Here is a 21,612-nt window from a genome sequence, read left to right on the forward strand (position 1 = left end):
AATGCAACTCCACTTGGTTGAACACCTGCTGATCAGTTTTAGGTGCCAATGCAGGTGGAAGCTGTGTCATCCAAGTTTAGGGCGGGGGAGAAATGCTTTTGGCAATTTCAACAAGTTCCCTGAATTTGATCCTGCGGTCACTGAGACCTAAATTTCTTCTTTTTTTTTTTGGGACTGATGGCTGTGACGCCTCTCTGATGACATCACCCAGTCAGTCCCACATACACGCGCACTCCGCGGTGCGCTCTGTACTAGTTGCGCGAGCGGAGACGCGAAGAAGCACCTCATTACATCCCGAGCACCAGCTGCTGCTGTGAGGGGAAATATTCACCTGTGACGAACTCAACAAGGATTTTAAAAATTCATTCCAGCCCAGAGAAAAGGGAGTCTCTCCAGACGACTGCCATCTAATTAAAAGTTTTATTTTTTTTATTTGACCAAGACTTTACGTCGACATTAAGTATTTTCTAAAGGTGTTGCGGTTGTTTTGAATTTATTCCGGAGAGACTGTGCGCTTCTACGGAGGATCATAATGGCGAGGCATGACGCCCGAAATGTGCCCGCAAAAATGATCGGGCTGCTCTTCTTTGCGGCGTCGATACTTCTCCGACACGGTAAGAAACTATCAGTTTTTTAAAAAAAAAAAGCTTTCCGTTTTTCACGTATTTAAATCATGCAAACCACCTGTCCGGGTGGCAACAGGACGAAATCGGGTGATATTCCAAGCTTTGTGATTTTTATTCATTTGTCTTTTTCATTACTTTTTATTCCCGGAAAGTTTCTTTCTAAAAAAATACTCTACAAACATACGTCATATCCAATCGATAGCCACACTTCCTGATTGTTCCAGAGTTTTCGGTCACCGGTCTTTGACCCGAGTTTCGGTGGTGACTCAACGCCATGTTTGGTTTCCTGTAAGGTGTGGCTCTTCTGTGAAACAGGTGTTCGGGGAGTGAGCTCCATCCTAGCGCGTAGCTTCCTCGTCTTTCCAGCTGCTCTCCCCCCTTCTCTCAGCACATTATCATTTATTAGTTACAGTTCAGTAGAGTAAAAATGGACTTGGAGACGAGCTCCAAATTGAACATGGAGGGAGTTGCGGCTGAAACTTGATGACAAATCGTTTCAATCCCAGGTGCTAGATTTTATACGGCAGGTTATCAGCAGTATCACTGAGATATGTGTTTATGTGTGTGGGTGGGAGGACGTGAATGTAAATGAGTAACTATTACTTTAAAGTGATTCGGCCACTCCTGCTATATTAATAATTCAGGTGTTTTCCACTCCTGAGCTCAGGTAGCCCACAGCTACACTGGTGAAACCCTACTGTTAGAATTTAAGAAATATTTCTGAGTTAAAAATGAAATACATTTCCTTAATCCTGACCAAATTTTAAAACGTACTTACACAATTTGGTGAATTATAAATATTTCTGATCTACATGTAGTGAAATTAAACTTATAACTATTCTGTTGCATATTGACTTGAACCTTAAAATCAGAAGCAAAAATGTACAAAATGTCCACCCAGTGAACATTTCACTTCCAGAATAATTTAATGTATCAATACTTGATTAATCCTGAAGGGAAGCTTGATATTGTGGTAGCTCTCATTATCCAAGTTTCTTCAAAGAGGCATTGCAGATGGTTGGAGCTTCAGGCAGGAAGGATGTCTTGTAGCGGTTTGGTTTACAGCAGATCTGTTTGAAGATACTTTGTTGTTGTGTTGCTGTGTTGCGAGGACGATTCTCTGGATCATCAAATATTTTTTTCCAATGTTACAAAACATTCTTCTGTTTTGGTTATTAAATATTTATCCGTCTAGGATCATCTTGGTTAATATTCAAAACCTGCAGCTCAGATTTGTTGTTGGTGTGTGCAAACAAGTTTGATTGCAGAGGATGCGCTCCAGTATGGGCGCCTCTGCTAGACCCTTTGTTCCAAGAAGTAATCAAGGTAAAAATAACACTTTGACTGAAATTAAATGTTTACATTCTCATCTCTAACAAGATCAGATGTAAATCATTTTCAGTCACTGCAAAGATGTAATAATCTTATGGCAACAATTGCCTTACCTTGCTAACATGTCTGATATTAGCATTAGTTCTGTTGCTAACTAATTAAAGCTGGTTTCAAACTCTTTACAACTTGGCTCTGGTCGTCAGGGAAAATGTTAACTAGCTAGCAACCTTAGCACCACCAGTAAAACCAGTTGAAACTAGAAGCTAGCCTACATTCTTGCGCAAACACAGACACTGTTGCCAACTACTCAGCAAGGACAGTAGCTGTTAGCGGTGCTAAAAATGGCTACAAGTTACTACATGACTTAATCGCTGAATCTGCATAATTGGTTATGTCAATTCCAGGCAGTAAAAGAATCTAAACTCTTATTTGTAGCTATTTAGAGCTACAGACAGACTTTGACACAATAATCCAAAGAGTTTGCCTGAACCTACATCACATAAATCAGCTGTCGGAGTGACCATCTATAAGTGTCTATGAGTTTGGAGGGGTTCATGCCAACACCCACATCTGCCTGTAAATACAGTACGATTGTTACTTTCATGTAATCTCCAATAACACAGGAAAAGTTGCTAGATCTGTCACTAGTATCTGTTTTGAAAAAAAAAAAAGTAAGTGAAGGCGTCTGAAAAGTCAATAAATATCACGAGAAAGGCACTGAGTTGGCAGCAGTGAATCTTGAAACGTATTTTTCTCTGAAGGATATTTTGGCACTTGGCAAAAATCCTTAGATGTGTTTTAACGCCACCAACTGGTTTGGAGTGTGGACTGATGCAACACAAACTATATACTAAATGTACTTAGGTATTCATAATACAATCTATATAAATGCCATTGAATATGTTAAATTTACATCCAAACTTTTAGGGTTTAATGTTTGAATACAACCATTATTGAGCATTAAATTAACAGCCTAGTATGACATTTTTATCTAAATAATCAATGGCTAATATTTACTACTCTCCAAGACTCTGCTTTATAGTGTACAGGTAACACAGTTCCGTTTACTAATAAAAAAGTAAGTCAGGGTGGTTTTGTGGGGTGGTATTCCTGGTATGTAGTTTCATTAGCATATTTGTGTGTGGCATTAAACCAGTTCATCCTTTTTTTTCTTTGCTTTGCTAGGCCATCTATTTGTTTTGTGATGTAATTGGGGCAAGAATGTAGGACTGGATCTCGCATCCTGGCACAGCTACTGAGATTTTTCTGTTTCGGGGTAGACTGCCGTGTGGTTGATTAAGGGTGTTGTTTTTTTAATCAGGATTCATGGGCACCATGACTTTTTATTTTTATTTATTTAGGTATTCGTGCTGTGGACCTGCTTGGTCCAATTTCATTTAACAACTCATGAAGTGCTCTTAGAGGAAGGGAGAAAAATGGTAAAATACGACACAAAAGGTTTTACATATTTATGAGCACAGAAGAATGCTGGGCTCTGCTGGGACTGCTTTTAGTTTCTTTTTTTTCCACCGAAAACATTTCATTGTTTCTATGTGAACCTCTTACCTCCTTTTATATTTTATAGTGAAGTTATGCAACTTAAATTGCAACAACTGTGGAAATAAAAATAAAACAAAAAAACTTTCCACTAGCCTACGTTGCATTTCTGCTCAGGCTTTTACAGTAACCACTTCCTTCCACCTTAAATCTGCAAGCGAGGGAAGTTATTTAATCAAGTTTGTGGTTTAATATGGCTCAGATTCTAATGAAAATTTCAATATGGAGTTTATAGGTTTTTAATTAAGGTTGGCTTCTGTAATATTTCTGTTTATATGAATGTGGAACGTATACTTTAATCAAATCAGGCAGGTGGGCTTCTAGTTTAAGCTCTGAAATTACTGTGCAATGCCCACTGCCTCCCCCTTACTCCCGAACATTTGGAGGAATTGTAGATGTGGGTCAGAAAAGCTTGCCCCATTACCATGGCGATGTTTTTATTGGAAGAAGGGTGGGCTTGTGGGTGACGCCATGGTAGCATTGTCTTTATGGCTGAGTAAGCTGGATGCGTGCAGGGGGGATGGCTGCATGGTATGTCAAGCTGCCTGAGAAACCGACGGGCATGCCGGGGGTGGAGTGTTTTTTTTTTTTTTTTTTTTTTTTTTTTTTCATGATGATTATTTTTTTTACATTGCGTACCTGCTGCAGAGCGCCCTCATATGCAGGCTGGCTCCTAATGACTCCTCATCAGTTTCGAGGAAACAGGTGGGTTTTCTGCCCCCCTGTTGCGCTGCTTTGCGTTGCAGAGGCCGAGTTTGTGGATTGGCTGGAAAACTCAACAGGCAGAAACTGATTAAGACAGGAGACCCCCACCCGCCTCTTCAAACCACCCTCTCTCTCCCGCCAAACCCGGTCACCCCTTCCCCCCCACCGCTGAGCACATAGGGGCCTTGTTCTCGTCTTCTCTCCCGCCTCTTTATCTTCGGTCCTTTCCTGTCCAGTGCTTTTGTCTGAGAGACGGTAGACATTGGGTCATTCAAATAGCCCACCCGGCCCCTCCCTGCTCTTCTCTCTGGACTCGAGGCTGGCCTGTTTATGACAGGAACAACGCACACCGCAGACAGGCAGGAAAAATAAACCACACGTGACCTCACCCTGGTCTTGGATTTAATGTTTAGTTGTTCTTCCATCGAAAAATCAAACCCACTGATATTGTATTTATAAGTGATCTGGATTTCCAAGCATTTCAAGGTATTTCAGCATAACCTGCCCTCCCACACACATGCATACACACACTCTACTTCTTTTGGCACTCATTTGCGTGCAATAGCTCAAACTATTAGATGTAACTACTTCCCTCTACATGGTGAGAACAGTGCAGTACTGCCAAGACTAGGACCATTCATCATCACAGCAGAGAAGGAGCACTGTACTCTGTCCATTAAGAGGAATCTAATTGATGGATCACGAAAGGAGCTTATTTTTCTTTTGCCTGCTTTAAAAAAAAAGTCCTTAGTGTCTCATTAGTCCCTGAGGGGTCTTGGTTTGGTTTTTAGCGTTAATGGCTGTCACGTTTCAGTCCTATCATTATGGAAATGAGCCGTCCGATCCCTCTCCGCACAGGGTCTGTAAATGTCAGAAGGATTCTGAAAAGGTCGGGAGTGTGTGTCCAAACGTGTGTTAGAAGAGAGGCTCGTTCTGGACGCAGCACCCCCCACTACACGTACATGCAGGTATTAAAGGAGTTTTACTGTTAAAATGACACTTCAGTGACCTTCTGCTTCATCTTATGACCACGATTAAGAGTCTGTTGATTCAGAGATGAAAGGTGTGGGAGTTTATGGTTTAATGGAGATATGAGTGAGCTTTTGTCAGCGTCAATCTGTGAGGAAGCTCATTGGAAAACTCTGGAAAAAAACCCAACTAATATTTACTTAACTGAACCTTAAACAGCTCTCGGTGAATATGGAATAGCTGAACTTTGAGTAAATATTGAGCAGACAGTGTTTTGGATGGTCTCCACATATTTAATTCAAAAAATTAAATCAACTTACTGTCACCATTTTACACACAAATGCCTCCTTTGCCAATTAGGCGTTGCTGAGGGGTTGAAAACATTTTACAAGCAGACCTTTCAAATGCTAAAAGCCTTTTTATACGTTTAAAATATTGTTGATACTCAGCAAGTTGCAGAACTACAGAGATATAGATATTTCCATAAATTAATTGTGGTTACTCTGCTCTGTAAACAGTGCCAGTGGGTTGAAACACAAACAATCCATCAAGTTTATTGTTGACTTGGCAGATATTATTAGAGGCTGGGTGGATGGATCTGAGAAGAGGGAGCGTCGATGAGCACGAGTCACTGCGTCTTTTTGCATTTCGGGCCACGTACTCAAGCACAAATGCAATTCATGCACACACAGTTGCACATGCAGCTGGTGGTGAACAAGGGCAGTAACCTGAGGCCACGCTGCAAGTCGACTGGCGTTCCAGTAATGGAGAGGTGGTGTCGCATCGCAGGATGATGGCGACTGTGCGTTTCTTTTTTAGAGAGTACATCATTAGATCTGCTCATTCAACTGATTCTTAAAGTAGGTCTTTGTAACTTCGCTCCCCCCCTTATTAAAGTGGCTTTCCTGCTACAGTGGAGCTCAAGCCACAGACTGTGGAATGGATCTGTTTCTTTATCGGCGCCCCCCTGCTGCCTCCCTTTTCCCCCCTGCCTGTAGTTACATGCTGGGCGGATGGTGACCTGTGTTGAGGTCGCACTGAGAGCCCCCCTCTGGGATGCTTGTGTTTGACTCCCAGGGTTCCCTGACCGCTGGAGCCGGTCCCATCTGATTAAAAAAAGAGAAATGAACAGATATCCTCCTCCTGGAATGACTGCCAAACGTTATTAATATGGATGGGACGGCTGAGGGCTTTCCAAAAAATGCAACAGCGCTCGGGTCGATGCGTCTCTTGGCAGAGGTTTGGGGTTAAACGGCGATCGCCACCAAATCTGTGCGCTCGCACACTGATGGAGGCTGACTGCAAAAGACCGTTCTATAATGTACTCTAGCCACCCACATGTTTGCAGATAATGGAGAGTTTTTAAGACTGCAATATTTGCTAGTGCAGCATGCCAGAGCTCATCTTTGTGGCGCTATTATGCATGTGGCCGTTTTTTTATTTTATTCAGCACCGAGACATTTCCAGACCATTAGTCGAGAAACCTTCTGCCAAGTCTGCATTTTTCCTATCTGCATGTGTCTAACTAGCTAACCCCAAATGGAGTTTGGTCAGACGCGGGTCGAAGCCATTGCAGCTCAGCCAATGTGGGGAATGTGCGCTAATTTTCAATTGAAGATCCATTGAAAGGCGGCCAAACTCTTTAAAATAAAATCCTCTTAATTAACTAGACTTGGAGAGATTGGTGTCTCCGTGACCTCCGCTGCAGTGAAATCACTGGAGGGGAATCGGCGGTGGGTGTCTTGGGACGGGGTGGGGTTGAGGATGTCGACATTTACAAGTTCCTCACTGCGGAAAGGCAAGAGGAGGTTTTCAGAGAACTGCGAGGAGAGAGTGAACCGAGCAGGCCAGGAATTATCTGCTCATTTGTAATTTGGTCGCACATCCCCACCCCTCGTTTTCTCTCGCTCTTAAAGCTTTAGACACATATTTAATTGCCAAAGAGCCTTTCGTGGAGACAGTAAAGGACTGCTTGTTGTAACCTTTCTTTTCTTATGACCGTAACCTGGCATTTAGCCTCTTTCTGTCATCTTTCTTCTTCTTGTTTCCGTCTTTGTCACATTCTTTTATTTCTGAAATCCTCCCTTCAGAGCACTCAGCAGATCTGGATGCAGCTTTGAGCGCGGAGGCCCTTGGCTGTGTCCTCGCCGGCTTGTCTCTGCACGCACATGCACACAGCTGCTCATTAGCAGTCACCTTAATGTATCTAAATGTAGTTTGCGAGGTGGAAGGTGGTTTACCTTATCGATCCGGTATTGAATGGTGGATGATGCAGTGCCCTTATGTGATATTGAAAACATTTAGGGCTCATGACGGCAGCACAAAACATCTCTATTTGCCTCCTCCTCTGTTAATCCCTCCCTGCGTCCTCTCTGCCCCCACGGTTTGTGAAAACGTCCAGCCGTTTTTGCCATCACCCTCCAGCTCCTGTGGCTCTTTTCACACGTTTTTGCTCCTTTGCGTTGCCTGTCGACACACCTTTGCATGGCACCATAGATGCAGGCAAACACGGCTACGCCGCATCTCCTTCACACCTGACTTTGACAAGGTCATGTCCAATTCACACTTATCTGGGGTATTGGACAGGTTGGCTACAGGAGGAAATTGAATTTGGTGAGACAGGTCTTGTCAGGGCTCAAGGAGCTGGAAACTGAGCCCTGTGCCCCCTTTAGAAAAAACTCCATGTTTCCCACACAGTCTTAAAAAAACGTGGAAGTAAGCAATCTGCTTTCTGCATTCTCCAAGTCTAGAAAAATGTAGGGAAAAATCAAGATGGGAATTTTTTTCCTCCCAAACTAAAAAAAATGGCTCTTCTTTAAAACTGAAGTAATTAAAAAAAAAAAAGATTATAAATAAAAAGCCTAAATCTGGTACCAGCATTGATTTAATTTGTGATAATCTCTGAAAGGGTTAAAAATAATTTACTCATCGTTTTGAGGAACTCCAGTTTTGTTTTTCTTTTTATGCAACAGGTGGCTTACCGTGTAAAAATGAGTCATTGATGCTTTACGCCGAGTTACGTTGCTCAGAATTGCTTTTCCATCACCATTCATGACTAAGCATGAGCTGGTGAAAAATCCTCATTATGACTTTAAATTAAACACAGGTTTTATGTAAACACTTACCCCTGCTGCTCTTTAAATGATACAAATTTGATTTATTGAACAATAATTCCCCCTTTATCCAGTATTTATGATGATTGTTTTAGTTTGAGTAATCATTGTAATAGATTACAGCCTGGATTATGCAGGTGAAATTAATTAACCCATTATTTAGAGAATTTCAACTAAATGTTACAATAAAATTAATCTGGGGTATTATCTTTACAATGAATTGGCTCAAAATCTTATTTACCACTGAAAAAACAAGCTGGATGGATAAAATGTAAGTTTAACTAACAAGCTCAAGATTTACTCGCATATCTACATAAAATTGTCATTATTCCAAGATGGTAAAAAAAGACTTTTTTCCATTAAGAGTGTGAGGTCTTATGTCGCGATAATAAAACTTTTCTTACATGGAAAGGAATAAGAGATATTATATTGAAATGCTGTGATTAAATATCTTAAAATCTTGAAAGAATAAAATTATGAAACTGATTTCACTATAAAACGAAGCTGAAGATCTTGATCATCTTGAGATGAGATTCAAATGCAGCGGAAACGCTCAGTGTATCATTATCTCAGGTTAATTATGTAATGAAACCATTTACAGAAAAAAAACAAGCTTTAAATATTAACTGTAGAAAATCTGACAGCTTTATTAAACAGGGTTGACGTGACAATGTGATGACAGTTTGTTAAATTATGAAATTATCGTTGCAGTAACTTGAAACTTTGTGTTGACATAATGAAACAGACTCCGCTGTTAAAGAAGCTGTTTATCTCAATGCAATGGGAAAAAACAGACATTGTGACCTTGACAAACTGAGACTTAAAACATCCAGCTGATTTCAGTACAAAATCAGTTTGTTAGCTGATAATATTCATGTATATATGCTCTGTATACATTTTATAAACATATCCATGTGTGATATTTCCATTTTTTTTAATTGGTGACTGAAACACATCGACATCATTTAGCTGAGGTTGAGCTTCTTTCCACAGTTTTTCAAGTTTTAATGCTTGAGTACTAAGCCCAAAACATTGTTAAAATATGAACTCAAGTTACTGTAAAGATTTGTATCAACGTGTCAAAGTGAAAATGTTGCTTGTAGCTGGAAAATGTGTACGTTTCCTTGACCTTGTTCACACCGACGGGTTTCGATAAGGTTCGTTTTTCTTGTTATCCCAGGACTCGATTTGACCAAGCGGCTAAAATTACACTCTAGTAATGTATAATCCGCAGATATCCGAGATAAGAAACCCGACTACACAATTGCACAACAGGTCTTATTTATCACAAAGGCATGCAGGGAGTGTTCTTGCGTTTCACAAGACGAGCAGTGTTGCTATGATTCCACAGTTCAGCCTTGGCGCCGATGGTCTCCGTGTAACTTGTTGGTTTGAAAATCTGCTGTGAAGCTGATAAACAAGTCGCAGAGTCATCATTAGTCCCCGGAGCCTTCACTGGCAGCAGCGTTTAAATCCCCAACAGCCCATTAAGGTCAAACGCAGGCAGCAGGTTTTATTCGGTTATCAGCCCTGTGTTTTGTCAACATTTTGTGTCCCGGTTTGTTTGGGGAGGGGAAGGCTCCCCTCCGTTGAAGTGATTTGTCTCATTTGCTCGACTGATTGCCTGCTCACTAATGGGCCACTTGTTCCCTTCTGCCACTCTCCCCTCGGTCACATTTGTGTCTTAGCTTCCAGTGCTTCATCTTAATTTATTCCTTCCTTACTTCTGCTTTTCTTTTTTTCCTCTGTTTACGTGCTCTCGCAATGCTCCAACTTCCTCTTCTTTCTAATTTGGTTCGCATAATTGATCCATCTGCTCGGTAAACTGCTGTATCTTATTTATTTTTTTTTGTTCTGCCTCTTCCCTTTGCGTTTCAGTCATCAATTCCTGGTTCTGCCTCTGTAATTGGTATGTCTGTAACTCTCCGTCCCTCCATCTCCCTCTCCTTCCCGTCTGAAGCTTTCCTCTTCTCCACGTCCCACTATCCAATTCCCCAGTTGTCTCTTCCACCTATGTCAGTCCCAGAGTTTCTCTTTAAGCCCATTCAAACTGCCTTTGCTACTTTCAGGCTCCTACTCTCATTTTCTCTTTGTCTTTCTGTTGTTAATGCCTCCTCAACAGCCTCCAGCCTCCCTACAGACATGTGTTGCAGGCATCTGTACCTTCCTAACGAGGTTTTCTGTTTCTTTTTTCCTCTACTCATCAATCAGTGTTGTATGCTTGTCCTTTTTCAGTTTCTTTCCTAATGGACAAAAGTACCTCCTCCTGCTCTGACTTGGTGGGCTTTTTTTTTTTTTTTTTTAAAGGTTAACTTGTTTTGACAGCGTTGGACTCCTCCACTCTGTCTCGCTTGCTCCCTTTGTCGTACGGTTCAGCCTGCTGATCGACATCCACCACTTCAGCCCCCTCCTTGCACACCAGTGCAACTGGAACATGCACTTCACATGTTTGCATGCAACACTTAAGGATGTCGGATCGATTTAATGGCTGAAACATTTGAGAAATGAAGGCTCAAGTGACGGAATAAAGCCAAGTGATGGAGTGTGCAGAGTAAGAGAAGAGGAAAATGGAAGCGGAGCAGGATTTATTTAGTTTCAGCAAACCTGACCTGTCGCGCAGTGTTGGGATCAGGCTGACGATGTCCACTCCCCTGCTGCTGGACGTATTCACACACTGCTCTTCCGCTGCAGGCAGTGGCTGAACCGGTAGCTTGACTCATCTAACAAGAATCTAACTCTGAAGGTGAAACGGGAATTGCATGTGAAAGTTAATTCCTGCTGTGAACAGCAATGCTGACAAGGACTGTAGCAGGAAAAAAAAGCTTTGTGAAGCTTTTGTGGTGGGAGATAATAAAAAGTGAAAGGAATAATAAGTCTACATTCATCTGTACGACTATATTTTACTATATTTTCCACATTCATTGGTACTCCTGGTAAAAAATGTATTAAAAGCCTTTGAATAAAGCCACTTTTTATTACTGTGGTATAATCTCAGTGTGAAATGTTTGCAGCTGTTCCCTACTAGCAAGCTTAGATTATTTTTTCTTTTTTTTTTTTCACTTTATTGTCCTCACTGCCTGCTGGTGAGATAAACTTTGATCCATGTCCATTATTACTCTTGAGTAGATAAAGCAAGAATAGTTGAATTCTTGCAGCCTCAAAGTGCTTAATTTAAATGCCGTGCTTTCTTATTTTTTGCATTTTGAAGAGTTACTAACTGCACGTCAACAGGACGTCAAGCAAACGGCCTCTTTTAGTCATTTCCTGACTTATGATTCCTTCCTTGGTAGAAAGGCATGGTCTTTTGTCTTTCCTGTTTTTAAACTGTGGTAAAGAGAAACCTCATCAAGTCATATTTTTACCCAAGGAAAACAAGAAGTTGTGGTAATAATTCCTAATCAACTTGAAAATAAAACATGAAGTTGAATCCTTCACATGATAGTTATTTATAACCTATTTTTTCCCCCTCCTCTCACTTGGTGAAGAAGTAAAGTGATTGGATTTGTCAAACAGTTTTCTCTTTAAGATTTTGCTACTAAACAAAGACACTGCCTTTCTGTGCTTCACGTTTGGGCCGTACTTATCAGCAGGGCTCTAAATATTCCTGATTCAAATGAATGAGCGAGTCATTTCCTCATCCTGTAGAATTAGTTTTGAAGCGACGATGATGCTAGTTTTTTAATGCGGGTTTCCCCTACTGGTAGCTCATAATGCTGTGTTTACAGCTTTGATGTCACGCTGACTGATTGCTTTGCCAAAACAAACCTAATATGGTCATTCAGGATTCAACAAGAAATGCTTTCGGTTTTACGTGCCGACATGACTAACTACTCTAATTCACCACAATGCAAATACCAATTATGTGATCTACATTTACGATGTTCATTTATACATTTCTTCTTGCGAAGGAATATAATTGGTAATGTTTGAACACCAGATTGGAGTTATTGTGTCCCCAGCAGTGCACATTAAGTGTTTGCACTTATTTATATCTTTAAAACATTGTGGATGTTAGTAGAAATCTGTTGCAATAAAAATAACAATACAAACACTAAGCCTGCCAATACAAATGCTTATATTACTAAAACTAATGCTATTGCTACAGTCCAGGCCAACACTGACGACACTAAACTGTTTATAAAATCCCATTTTTTAAAAACTTTTGAGTCATGTTGGCATTGTAATTATTTGTGAATTTTTTTGATCAATAATATTTAAACAGACACCAAGATTACCATTACTTATTTGAGCATTAACGCTAAAACTAATGCTACAACGGATAGTACAGATCTAATAGACGTACTAAAGATATAAAATATTATGTTTGGTCGATTCATGGGAAAAATGCACTGTACTATTAAACAGCACATTGCTCTGGGTCAGAGGTCTCAAACCCAGAATCAATACACTTAAACTATAAGTCTGTCATAGAAGAGAGTAAAATACTTTCACAACTTTATGGTTTTTTTTTCCTTTTGCCTGCTGCTGGACATAATGCTACAAAACAGAGGCACTATTGTCTGTGGTCAAGCTTTGGGGCCATCCTCCTTCCTCGTCTCTGCAAATTGTTTTTGCTTTCTATACTCTCTAATCAAGGTGAATCGAGCACAGCCCCTGAAAAAGACATCTATTGTCCTCTGTTCCCTGCCTCTCCCTCTGCTCCGCACCACACCTGTAACAACACACTGATCTGTCTTTGAGAAGTAACCCTGAGGGAGAAGTGGCTGAGTAACAAGAGATGATTGGAGATGGCGGCTGATGGCGCTTTTGTGCTTTCTTTACCCCACCATAGTGCCTTTTTTTTTTTTTTTTTTGGTGCTGAAAATTTGATATTTACTGTCTGCAGAAGATGCATAAATATTTATTCTGTGCCATGGAGTTCCTTAAAACTTTTTCCACCTACAAAGTAAAGAGTAGAGGAAAGGAAGTATCTTTTGGGTGACACAAAGCCAGTGCATGTGTCTGCTAATACCCTCGGGTTGCTGAGCTATCTCCTCAATGTTCCTGCTTTGTAAAAGAAACACTTTTACCCGCTGTCCTTTACCCTTCTTCCCATCTTTTTTTTTCTTTTCTTGCAAAAACCCTGTGGCTGATTCGTGCTCTAGTGATTCATGAATTTTTCTCCAGCGTTACACAGTCATGCAGGGCGCAATGCATGAGTGTGGAGTTTCAGAAGAAGTCTGATTGCTGGAAGGGAGGTGAGGGTAGCGGGGAGGGAATGTGCTGCGATGCCAGCCGTGATTAGAGCAGTGGCACTCGCCGCCTAAATACACATTTAAATAGATACAGCCTGAGGACAGTGAAGAGGGGAGGAGGGAGGAGAGAGGTGAGGAAAGGATGTGACTTCTATGCTCATGTAAACTAACACAATTGTTCTGGTTTTAAATAGAAGTCCCTCGGGCTCCATCTACCAACTTCTAACTTTTCTAGCCGATTTTCTGCTTCATCCTTCCAACGTCTTACACAGAGATTTTGACACTGAAATCCTTTATCTGGCATAGATTATTAATGTCTCCGTAGACGTTTTTCCCATTATCCTCCCCAAAACCTCCTTGTTGTCTGTCCGCTCTTTTGGCCGCCATCCCTGTGCCAGTCTGTTCCCCTCTCTTCCAATTTATCTTCCCTCCCCTCATTCCTTTGAGATGACTCTTCCTCCTTTTCCCGCTCTTCATCACCTCACCCCATTGTGTCTCCGCTTCCTGCCTCTCTCTTACACCTCCTCCTCTTTCACACTGCATGCATCAGTTTTTTTTCGTCTCCTTGAAACTGACTTGTCCTGTGTACCTCATGTCTCTCGACATCGAGGTTATCTCTGATAAAAAAACAAAACTTTTATTTCCACACCATTTCCTGAATGTCTGACATTTTTAAAATAAGTTACTCCAACCAACTATTGTCTTTTATTTTTAAAACAAAAGATTTATCCATTTATCAATCATCTGTGTGTAGTTTAGTCAGTGTGTCCATTCATCGGTCTAAAGTATTCCTCCCTCCATCCGCCCATTTAACAATTTCTTCCTGTGTCTGCCTGTGTCTGTCAACCTATATGTTGATATATTTGTCCATTTCTACACTGATCCTTCCTCTAGTGTTTTTTTCTAATCTCAAGAACCTACTAAAGCCATGCATACATGGAGATGAGCAAAGTAATTTTTTTTTTAACAAGTAAGAAAAAATTTGCAGGATCCAGTACCACAGAAAATGCTGTAGTAGGTGTGCCAGGCCTGTCGGTGGCGCTGTAACACCGCCACAGAGGGACATAAAAACAAAGAACAATTACATGTTTGGTTGAGGTTCTTGAGTGGCGGAGATGGAGCTCCGACATGTTGCTTAAGAAAAGACCCGGTTTCAAAAATGGTCGTTTCAGGCCAATAAGACAAAACAAAACCTTGGATATACCTAAAATCGCCTCCGTGTGGATGGGAGAACTTGGGAAATTATAGTATTTCGACTTCACACCCTGAACGTATTGTCTCCTCTCCCAAACTGACTTTGGGTCATCATATGGGTTTGTTTCATGTGGGAAAACCTCCAGAGGAAGTTGGCCAAGAGTACATCTGCGCAGACAGATTAACTCAACTAACTCCTTTCACTGTGGAGGAGCAGTAGTCCTCCACAACTCTGTCCACCTCTTTATATCGAAGGCTGAGTCCAACACTGTCCACCTCTTTATATCAAAGGCTGAGTCCAGCACAATAGGAAGGAAGCTCATTTCAGCCATCTTGTTTGTTTGAGATGTGTTGAATAGATTTGGACTTGTAAATTAAGAACATCGGTTATGGTCCAGCTCTTTTTCCACCATGACGGTCTGGAGCAGACAACATAACTGTAAACGAGACTCCGATCATTCAATCTTCCAACGCTCTTGAACAATACTCTAGATATTGGAACTCCTCTGCCTCAGATGCAGACCGATGCTCAATCCAAACCGCTGAAGGCCATGAAGACCTTTGTCTCTGCAGCTACACCTTGAGAGTTTATCCACTTTAAATGCCCTACCTTCAGTTCCACTCCGCTCTTTGCACCATTTGTCCCTTTTGATCTTGTTTATTTACCCAGTGAGAGATGGAGGTATGGGCCTGTCAGGATGGAGTGATAGATGACGGGAGGCCACGGGTGAGATGCTCCGGGCGTTTGATTGACGCTCTTGTCACTCAGGATAATACTTACAGAATTGGCTGCTTCGTTACTGTGAAAAGGTTCCTCCGTGGAAGCCTTGCCAGCTTTATGAAGATGCCTTGCTGGGCTTTTCAGATCTAACAGGGTTGGTTCTTTTTTTCCATTTCCAGCCTGAAAGCTCTCCCATCTGCTAAGAGTAAAGCTTTCTTCAGACATGTATTGGCATTTTCAAACATCCCCATCGACAGAGGCACTCTGCTGCGCTTACACGCCTGCCCTTTAAAAAGCTTGTCCCTTGAAGATGGCATAATTATGCAGTGTCAAGGTGCGACAAGCTGAGCGGAGTTGCATTAGCAGAATTAATATGCACAGCGAAGGAGGGAGTCTGTCCATGATCTTCTAATGCTTATAGCCTCTCAGGCCCCTCCACACATCTTCAGAAGCCATCATACTTTGGAGCTGGTTATCTCAGCAGCCATCAGAGCTAATGCATGCTGGCCTTTGTGCCCAGCAGTTGATTTTTAGGAGTTGTGTAGTTTTGCCATCCTATTCATTTGCCAAGTGAAATCTTTGTAGGAATAATTATCAGTGACACTGGGGTTAATTGACCTTAAATATGATGCAGTATTGGCTATGATATCGTAGTTAAAATACTGCATGTAGGATTCAATGATTTAAAAAAAAAAAAGGCATATAGAAACCTCATTTAATTCTTATCAGATTCTAGAAAATGGGTACCAATTTCCCAGTTATCAGATTCATTGTCTATTAAGATCGGTTATCATCTGTAAAGCTGCTAATAGGGTGTTTTTTTTTGTTTTTTTTTTCTCCTTTGAGACAGTTGACATGCTAAGAGTGCTTCAGGAAAAATAACTTATTTCTATTTTTGATCCTGTTTCTGCACTGATGAAGTAACGTTCCGGTTGACAGATTGGAGCCAGAGTCCTGCAGTGCAGCTGCCTTCTGTGTCTTATTTCTTATCAAATGCAGGTCAGCACAGTGAGTCTTGTAGCTTGAGATATCACACATCATACAGCTTATCATCACACAGCCATGCACTCGCTGAAACTGTAAGCTTGTGCAGAATTAGATTTTGCTTGTAAAATGTTCAAATGCTTAGGCAACCTTGGAAAAAATTTGATTTTTGATTTTAATTGAAAGACAATGAGTCAACAGAGTTGGGGAATTTGGCTTTTGTTTAAAATATGATTAAGAGACAGGTGGTGGTACAGTTGGAAAATGTGCAAAGTCGAGATTTTACTTGCTTTATGACTTCGGTCAAATCGCTCTCATGAGGAATTTTAATTTGATATTTAAAAATTTTGATGGAAAAAAAAAACTCAACTGAAGGTCTCAAAATTATATTTTTAGTCATTCAGAGTCATGACAAATCTGGATTTTTGAAGCGAAGTTCTCTAAAAAGTTTACAGTTGCAGAAAATAACTAAAATGAAGATCTTCATCTGGTTTAGATTCAGAACAATTGATTAACGAGAGTGAAGCTTTAATACATTTCAAGCTGTTATGTTTACATTGGGGAAGTTGTTCACACTGGAAATTGGAGGCGGTGTGTCACCAATCATGCAACGGGTCATTGATATTAAACTAAAGTGGTGTAAATAAAAAAACTGTTTATTTTAAAGTGAACTGTATTTTCTCTTATTTTTAAATGCCAAATTTTCTGTTGAGTTGTTTCTCTGCTTGGGAAGGTGTTGTGCTCTCCAGAGTAAGTAATCAACTTCTCTGTACATAACAGCCCAAAGCAAATGTGATGACAGATTGAATTAGAGCTGCTTAAGGTCCATATCCAATTTTTTTTTTCTTGGACTTGTTGTTGCCTTCAGACCAAGTAATCTGGATTCATGCTGAATATAGACACAGAGTGCTTGTTTTTATGATAAACTGTAGCTGCCTATAAACTTTTAGCACAAGAAATGGCTCTGTGTGGGCGTTTTGGAAAGCCAAGGCATATTTTTATCTTGAGAGGAATTGTAGCGGTCAATTCCTTGACAGCTACAAAGAAGCTGCTGCAGGAGGAGAAGGTCACACATTGTGCCAAACAAAATGGGTCTGAATTAAGGTCAAAGGTTTGAAACCTAACCTCTTCTCTGAAGTCAACACTTTTAAGTATGTCAGGACATCCGGGCAGGCTTACAGGCTTTTTGGAAACAATTGGTGTGGAAACAAATGAGCTCTCAAAGCCAGATTCAACACAAGCTTGTTTAGAGATAAAACAAAGTTATGGACATCACACGGTTGTTTTGGTCATCTTGATCTTTAAATGAAGCCAGCTCAAAGTTTACAGAAAGATTTTTATTTTACTTTAGGCATGAATAGGAAACCATGTTTCCTCCATTTGTAAAGGATTATTTTTCTACTAGTTTATTTTTGTCAGTCTTGCCTTTGATTGCGCCAAATGTTTGCATGACTGCCTTACGCCTTAAAGCAGGTTAGACAAATCCAGGATTTTCCCTGACAGATCTCCCTTAATATTTAAATATACTCGGAAGTATTGATATTTAGCGAGTTTTTAACTTTGTGGTTCATGTGGAGTAGGAATGAGATTGAAACGAGAGGCTGCTGAATGCACAAATTAGCAGCATTTTAATTTGCATTAAAGCACTGCTGAATGCATTCAGGTATTTTGGAGCCTGAAAGCAACTTATGCCTGATTTACTTCACAAGATTAAAAAAAAAAATGACGGTTGATTTTCAAAACATGAGAATCCACAAGACGAGCAATTATACCTACCTTTCCTTTCCAAGTTTGGTCAAAAATTGGCAAGATTTTGTCATATGACATTTAAGTGTTGCAAATTTGGTAAGTAGCACCTATTGGACATCATGGGAAGTTTAAAGCGTATACCTTTCAGAAATCCTGATAGCTTTGAATGCTCGGATACTGAAATATAATATATTTTAATGTTCTTTAACAGCATCCACACTGAAGGGCACATTGTTTTTCTTAATTCTAAAAAGTTTTGATTTTGGAGTTTCTGATAACCTGTCAGTGCTGATCAAGCTAAATATGGGCAAATTAAGGTCTTTAGGCAACTTCTCACTGCATCTTATCTGTGTTTAGATAAAAATCGTGTCAAGGATTTTTTGAGAAGAGCATTCATTCATTCATTCATTCATTCATTCATTCATTCATTCATTCATTCACTGCTGCTTTTTTCATTTGTTACATTTTCTCAAGGTATTGGTTTATTGGGCTTGATCTCTGTAGCCTTTTAAAGTTAGATATAAGTTATTGTAGTGATATACCCATATAAGAACTGAATGTAAAAATGCTGGTGTTACAAATTCTGCTTCATTAATGGAAATGTTGTCAGTCTGTCTTAAATGAAGTAAAAAGAGGATATTTTGGCTTTGAGCTGTTGGTGGTAAAGGTTTGTAAAGATTAATCGGTTGCAGCCCTGCTATAATTTGTTTTCATAATGAAGGTATTGGAATCAGTTAATCAGTATAATATAGGTGTAGTCCACTGTGCCAAAGGTGGAAATGTTTGAGCGAGTGAGAGGCTGCTTTGAGGGCTCGCTGATAAATTGAGGTCATGGGCTAGCCTAGCACAAAATCATTAGATCACCTCACAGTTGACAAACCCCATTTGTGCTGAGTCTGTAATGGCAGAAGTGGCTGGTGAAAAGGGGCTCCAGAGATTCCCGTGGACACAAAAAGGAGAAAAGGTGTGTGGAGGCTATGCAGTTGGAGGTAAATGTATGATGGCAGTAGCCAAAGGCTGGAAAGTCATGATGGCGTAGAGGGGAAGGAAGAGAGGAGCCGGTTACTGGACCATCAGTGACGGTAATGAGACACAGGTGCAGCCAGAGGGACCCAGGCCTCCCCGGCAGAAAAGAATGGGGTAAGCTCCGAGAGAAGTCAAAGATACAAGAGGAGAAAGATGGGAGACTTTCCCTTTGATGAAAAAGATTACTTATTAGCATGTGCAAACCCACAGGACCACTTGAACAATCATGCTGAAACAGGGGGTGCCCAGACGTGCCATTAATCAGAGCACAGTGTCTTCGTCTTCCTATTTGAAGCGCGTGCAGAAAAAAAAAAAATCACAAGTGGAAGACGTGGGAAAACAACAATCACCAAAGCAGCTCAGCTTATATGAAAAAAATCATTATGGTGTCCAACAAAAGCAAAACTTTTCAGCACTGGAACTGATTAAAGCATTTGATTCTCAAAAAGATGGGAAAGATATTTCAAGTGAGGCCTTGTTGAGAGCTTGTATTCAGTTAATGTTACGGTTTTCTTGATATTTTTATATATTATAAATCCAGATTAACTGGACAGAAACACTGAAGTTGATGGCTAATCTGGGGGTATACGCCCAACTAAGCAAGGTTGGTGGCACCAACAAACTCACTCACTCTTTGGTTACCTAGCAACAATCTGCATAGTAACTGGTGGTTACCTAGCAACGATTTGCTGAGTAACTTGCACAGCACCAGTTTGTTTCACCACTGTGCTTCATAACTGTTTAAAAAAAACAAAAAAAAAAACAGTGTGGAGTGAAAACTGGGTAAAACAGGAAAGGTCACGCCAAGACGTCATTTCAGCAACTACACCCCTCGGTGCAGCGTCGGGGCGAACCAAATTTTCTGCACTTCTGTATTTTTGTAAATACACAGACGCTTTCCTGCAACAAACATGCCAGACCTGCAAGAGCTCCTCCTAGTGGAGGTTTGGAAAGTCAGTTGGTCCATAAAGACAATAATATCACCATTACATTCATGCGTGTCGCCATGTTGCTACTAACTGTTTTATGTTATGCTTGCTAAACGTGTCCTACAGATTATTAACTACAGTGGGGACGAGCTGCACAGGGTAGAAATTCTGCAAAAGTTGTCAAGCAGATTCTATAAGTCTATTTTCTGTGTGGAGTGTAGATGTGTCAATCATAAACATGCTTAAGTGATGCTTCAACACTGTGAGAGGAAGCTGGAGTACCCAGAGAAAAACTACACATGCCCAGAGAGGGCATGCAGAAAACTCCCCAAGGCGGGTCTCGGACTGGCCGTTGGCTTTAGTCTCCTGCCCCTGACCTTTCTAAATTTATGCAAAATGATTCCAAGAAAGTCTAAGTTCACTGCAGAATATCAACATAACCTTTCAAAAGAAACTCAAAAATTCAGAGTTGTGAGCTTTTGGGGGTAGTTGCTTAAAAACAGAGCATGATTGATTATTTTGCTGACTTTTTGTGAACACAGGTCAGCAAAGGAGGTCAGTAAGGTGAAAGGTTAAGAAAAAGTTAAGGTGCTGGACTGAGATAGGGAAAAGAGAGAAACGAAGGAAAAAAGGAAATGAACTGCACAGGAAAAGGTGCTGAAACAATGTCTTTTTGACTCCTGGGTTAGAAGGAGTGGTCAGCATTGTTGCTCCGCTTTTATTTTTTTACCAAATTCCCAGCTGCTAAAGGAATAAAACGTTATGAGTGGAGGCATCTCAGCAGTAAACAAACGCATAGTGAGGAGGAAGGAAAGTGCAATCCAGAGCAGATGGACTCAACAAGTGTGCGCATTCATGGTTTGTTTGAATTTAAGACATCAGAGGTGGTGGTAGAATGGCTTTTGTATTCTGTGAGTAAATATTTTGGAAAGGCAAGCTGTGTCAGGAGATTGCTCTTTCAGGCGAAGGATGCATGGGAGATGGCGAGCTAGAGGGGAACTGTGGGGCAGCGGCTCTGTTTATTTCGCCACGCAGAGATGCGAGCACAAACCGAGCTTTGTCCCGCCGACCGGCCTCACTAAATGTTAGAGCTAGCTGTGAGAGCGCAGAGAGACGCAGAAACTGCTTTTCTCCTTCCCCTTCATTTGCTGCCAAATGACATTGCTTACTCTGCTACGGGGTTGCCCTCACTACCAGAGGCTGGTATCATGAATGAACAATGTGTATTTCTCAGGGTCTCTGCTTCACCTCGGGGAGGGTCTTCGCTGCGAGCCCCAGATGTACTATATTGTTTACTATATATGCTGTTCCAGCAGCCACTGCCTTGTTAGTTATGTTTTCTGTTTTTCGGACATCGGAGCACAAATGCGTGGATGAAGCCCACAGGCAAAGCGAACATGCACAGTGACCTCTGTGCCCTGAGTGGAGGTTTATATCTTCTTCCTTCGCTATTGTGTCGTGGCAGGACATCTCGAGCTGTGGCATAAGAGGGATCATTCATTCACCTCACAC

At 40.9% G+C, this 21,612-nt stretch overlaps 1 protein-coding gene across 2 annotated transcripts in view; it reads left to right on the forward strand.

Moving 5' to 3' along the window:
- Positions 1 to 203: 203 nt before the first annotated feature.
- Positions 204 to 21,612, forward strand: part of si:ch73-22o12.1 (nectin-2) — a 118,132-nt gene continuing 96,723 nt past the window's right edge. Inside the window, exon 1 of one of the 2 annotated variants that reach the window (XM_008431331.2) lies at positions 204 to 614. In XM_008431331.2, the coding sequence (XP_008429553.1) occupies positions 533 to 614 (82 nt within the window). In that variant the 5' untranslated portion in view covers positions 204 to 532. The remainder of the gene's footprint in view (positions 615 to 21,612) is intronic. The other variant, XM_008431330.2, reaches the window with a different exon arrangement.

Source organism: Poecilia reticulata, linkage group LG16 (genome assembly GCF_000633615.1).
Source record: "Poecilia reticulata strain Guanapo linkage group LG16, Guppy_female_1.0+MT, whole genome shotgun sequence".
In the NCBI taxonomy this organism is placed as follows: domain Eukaryota; kingdom Metazoa; phylum Chordata; class Actinopteri; order Cyprinodontiformes; family Poeciliidae; genus Poecilia; species Poecilia reticulata.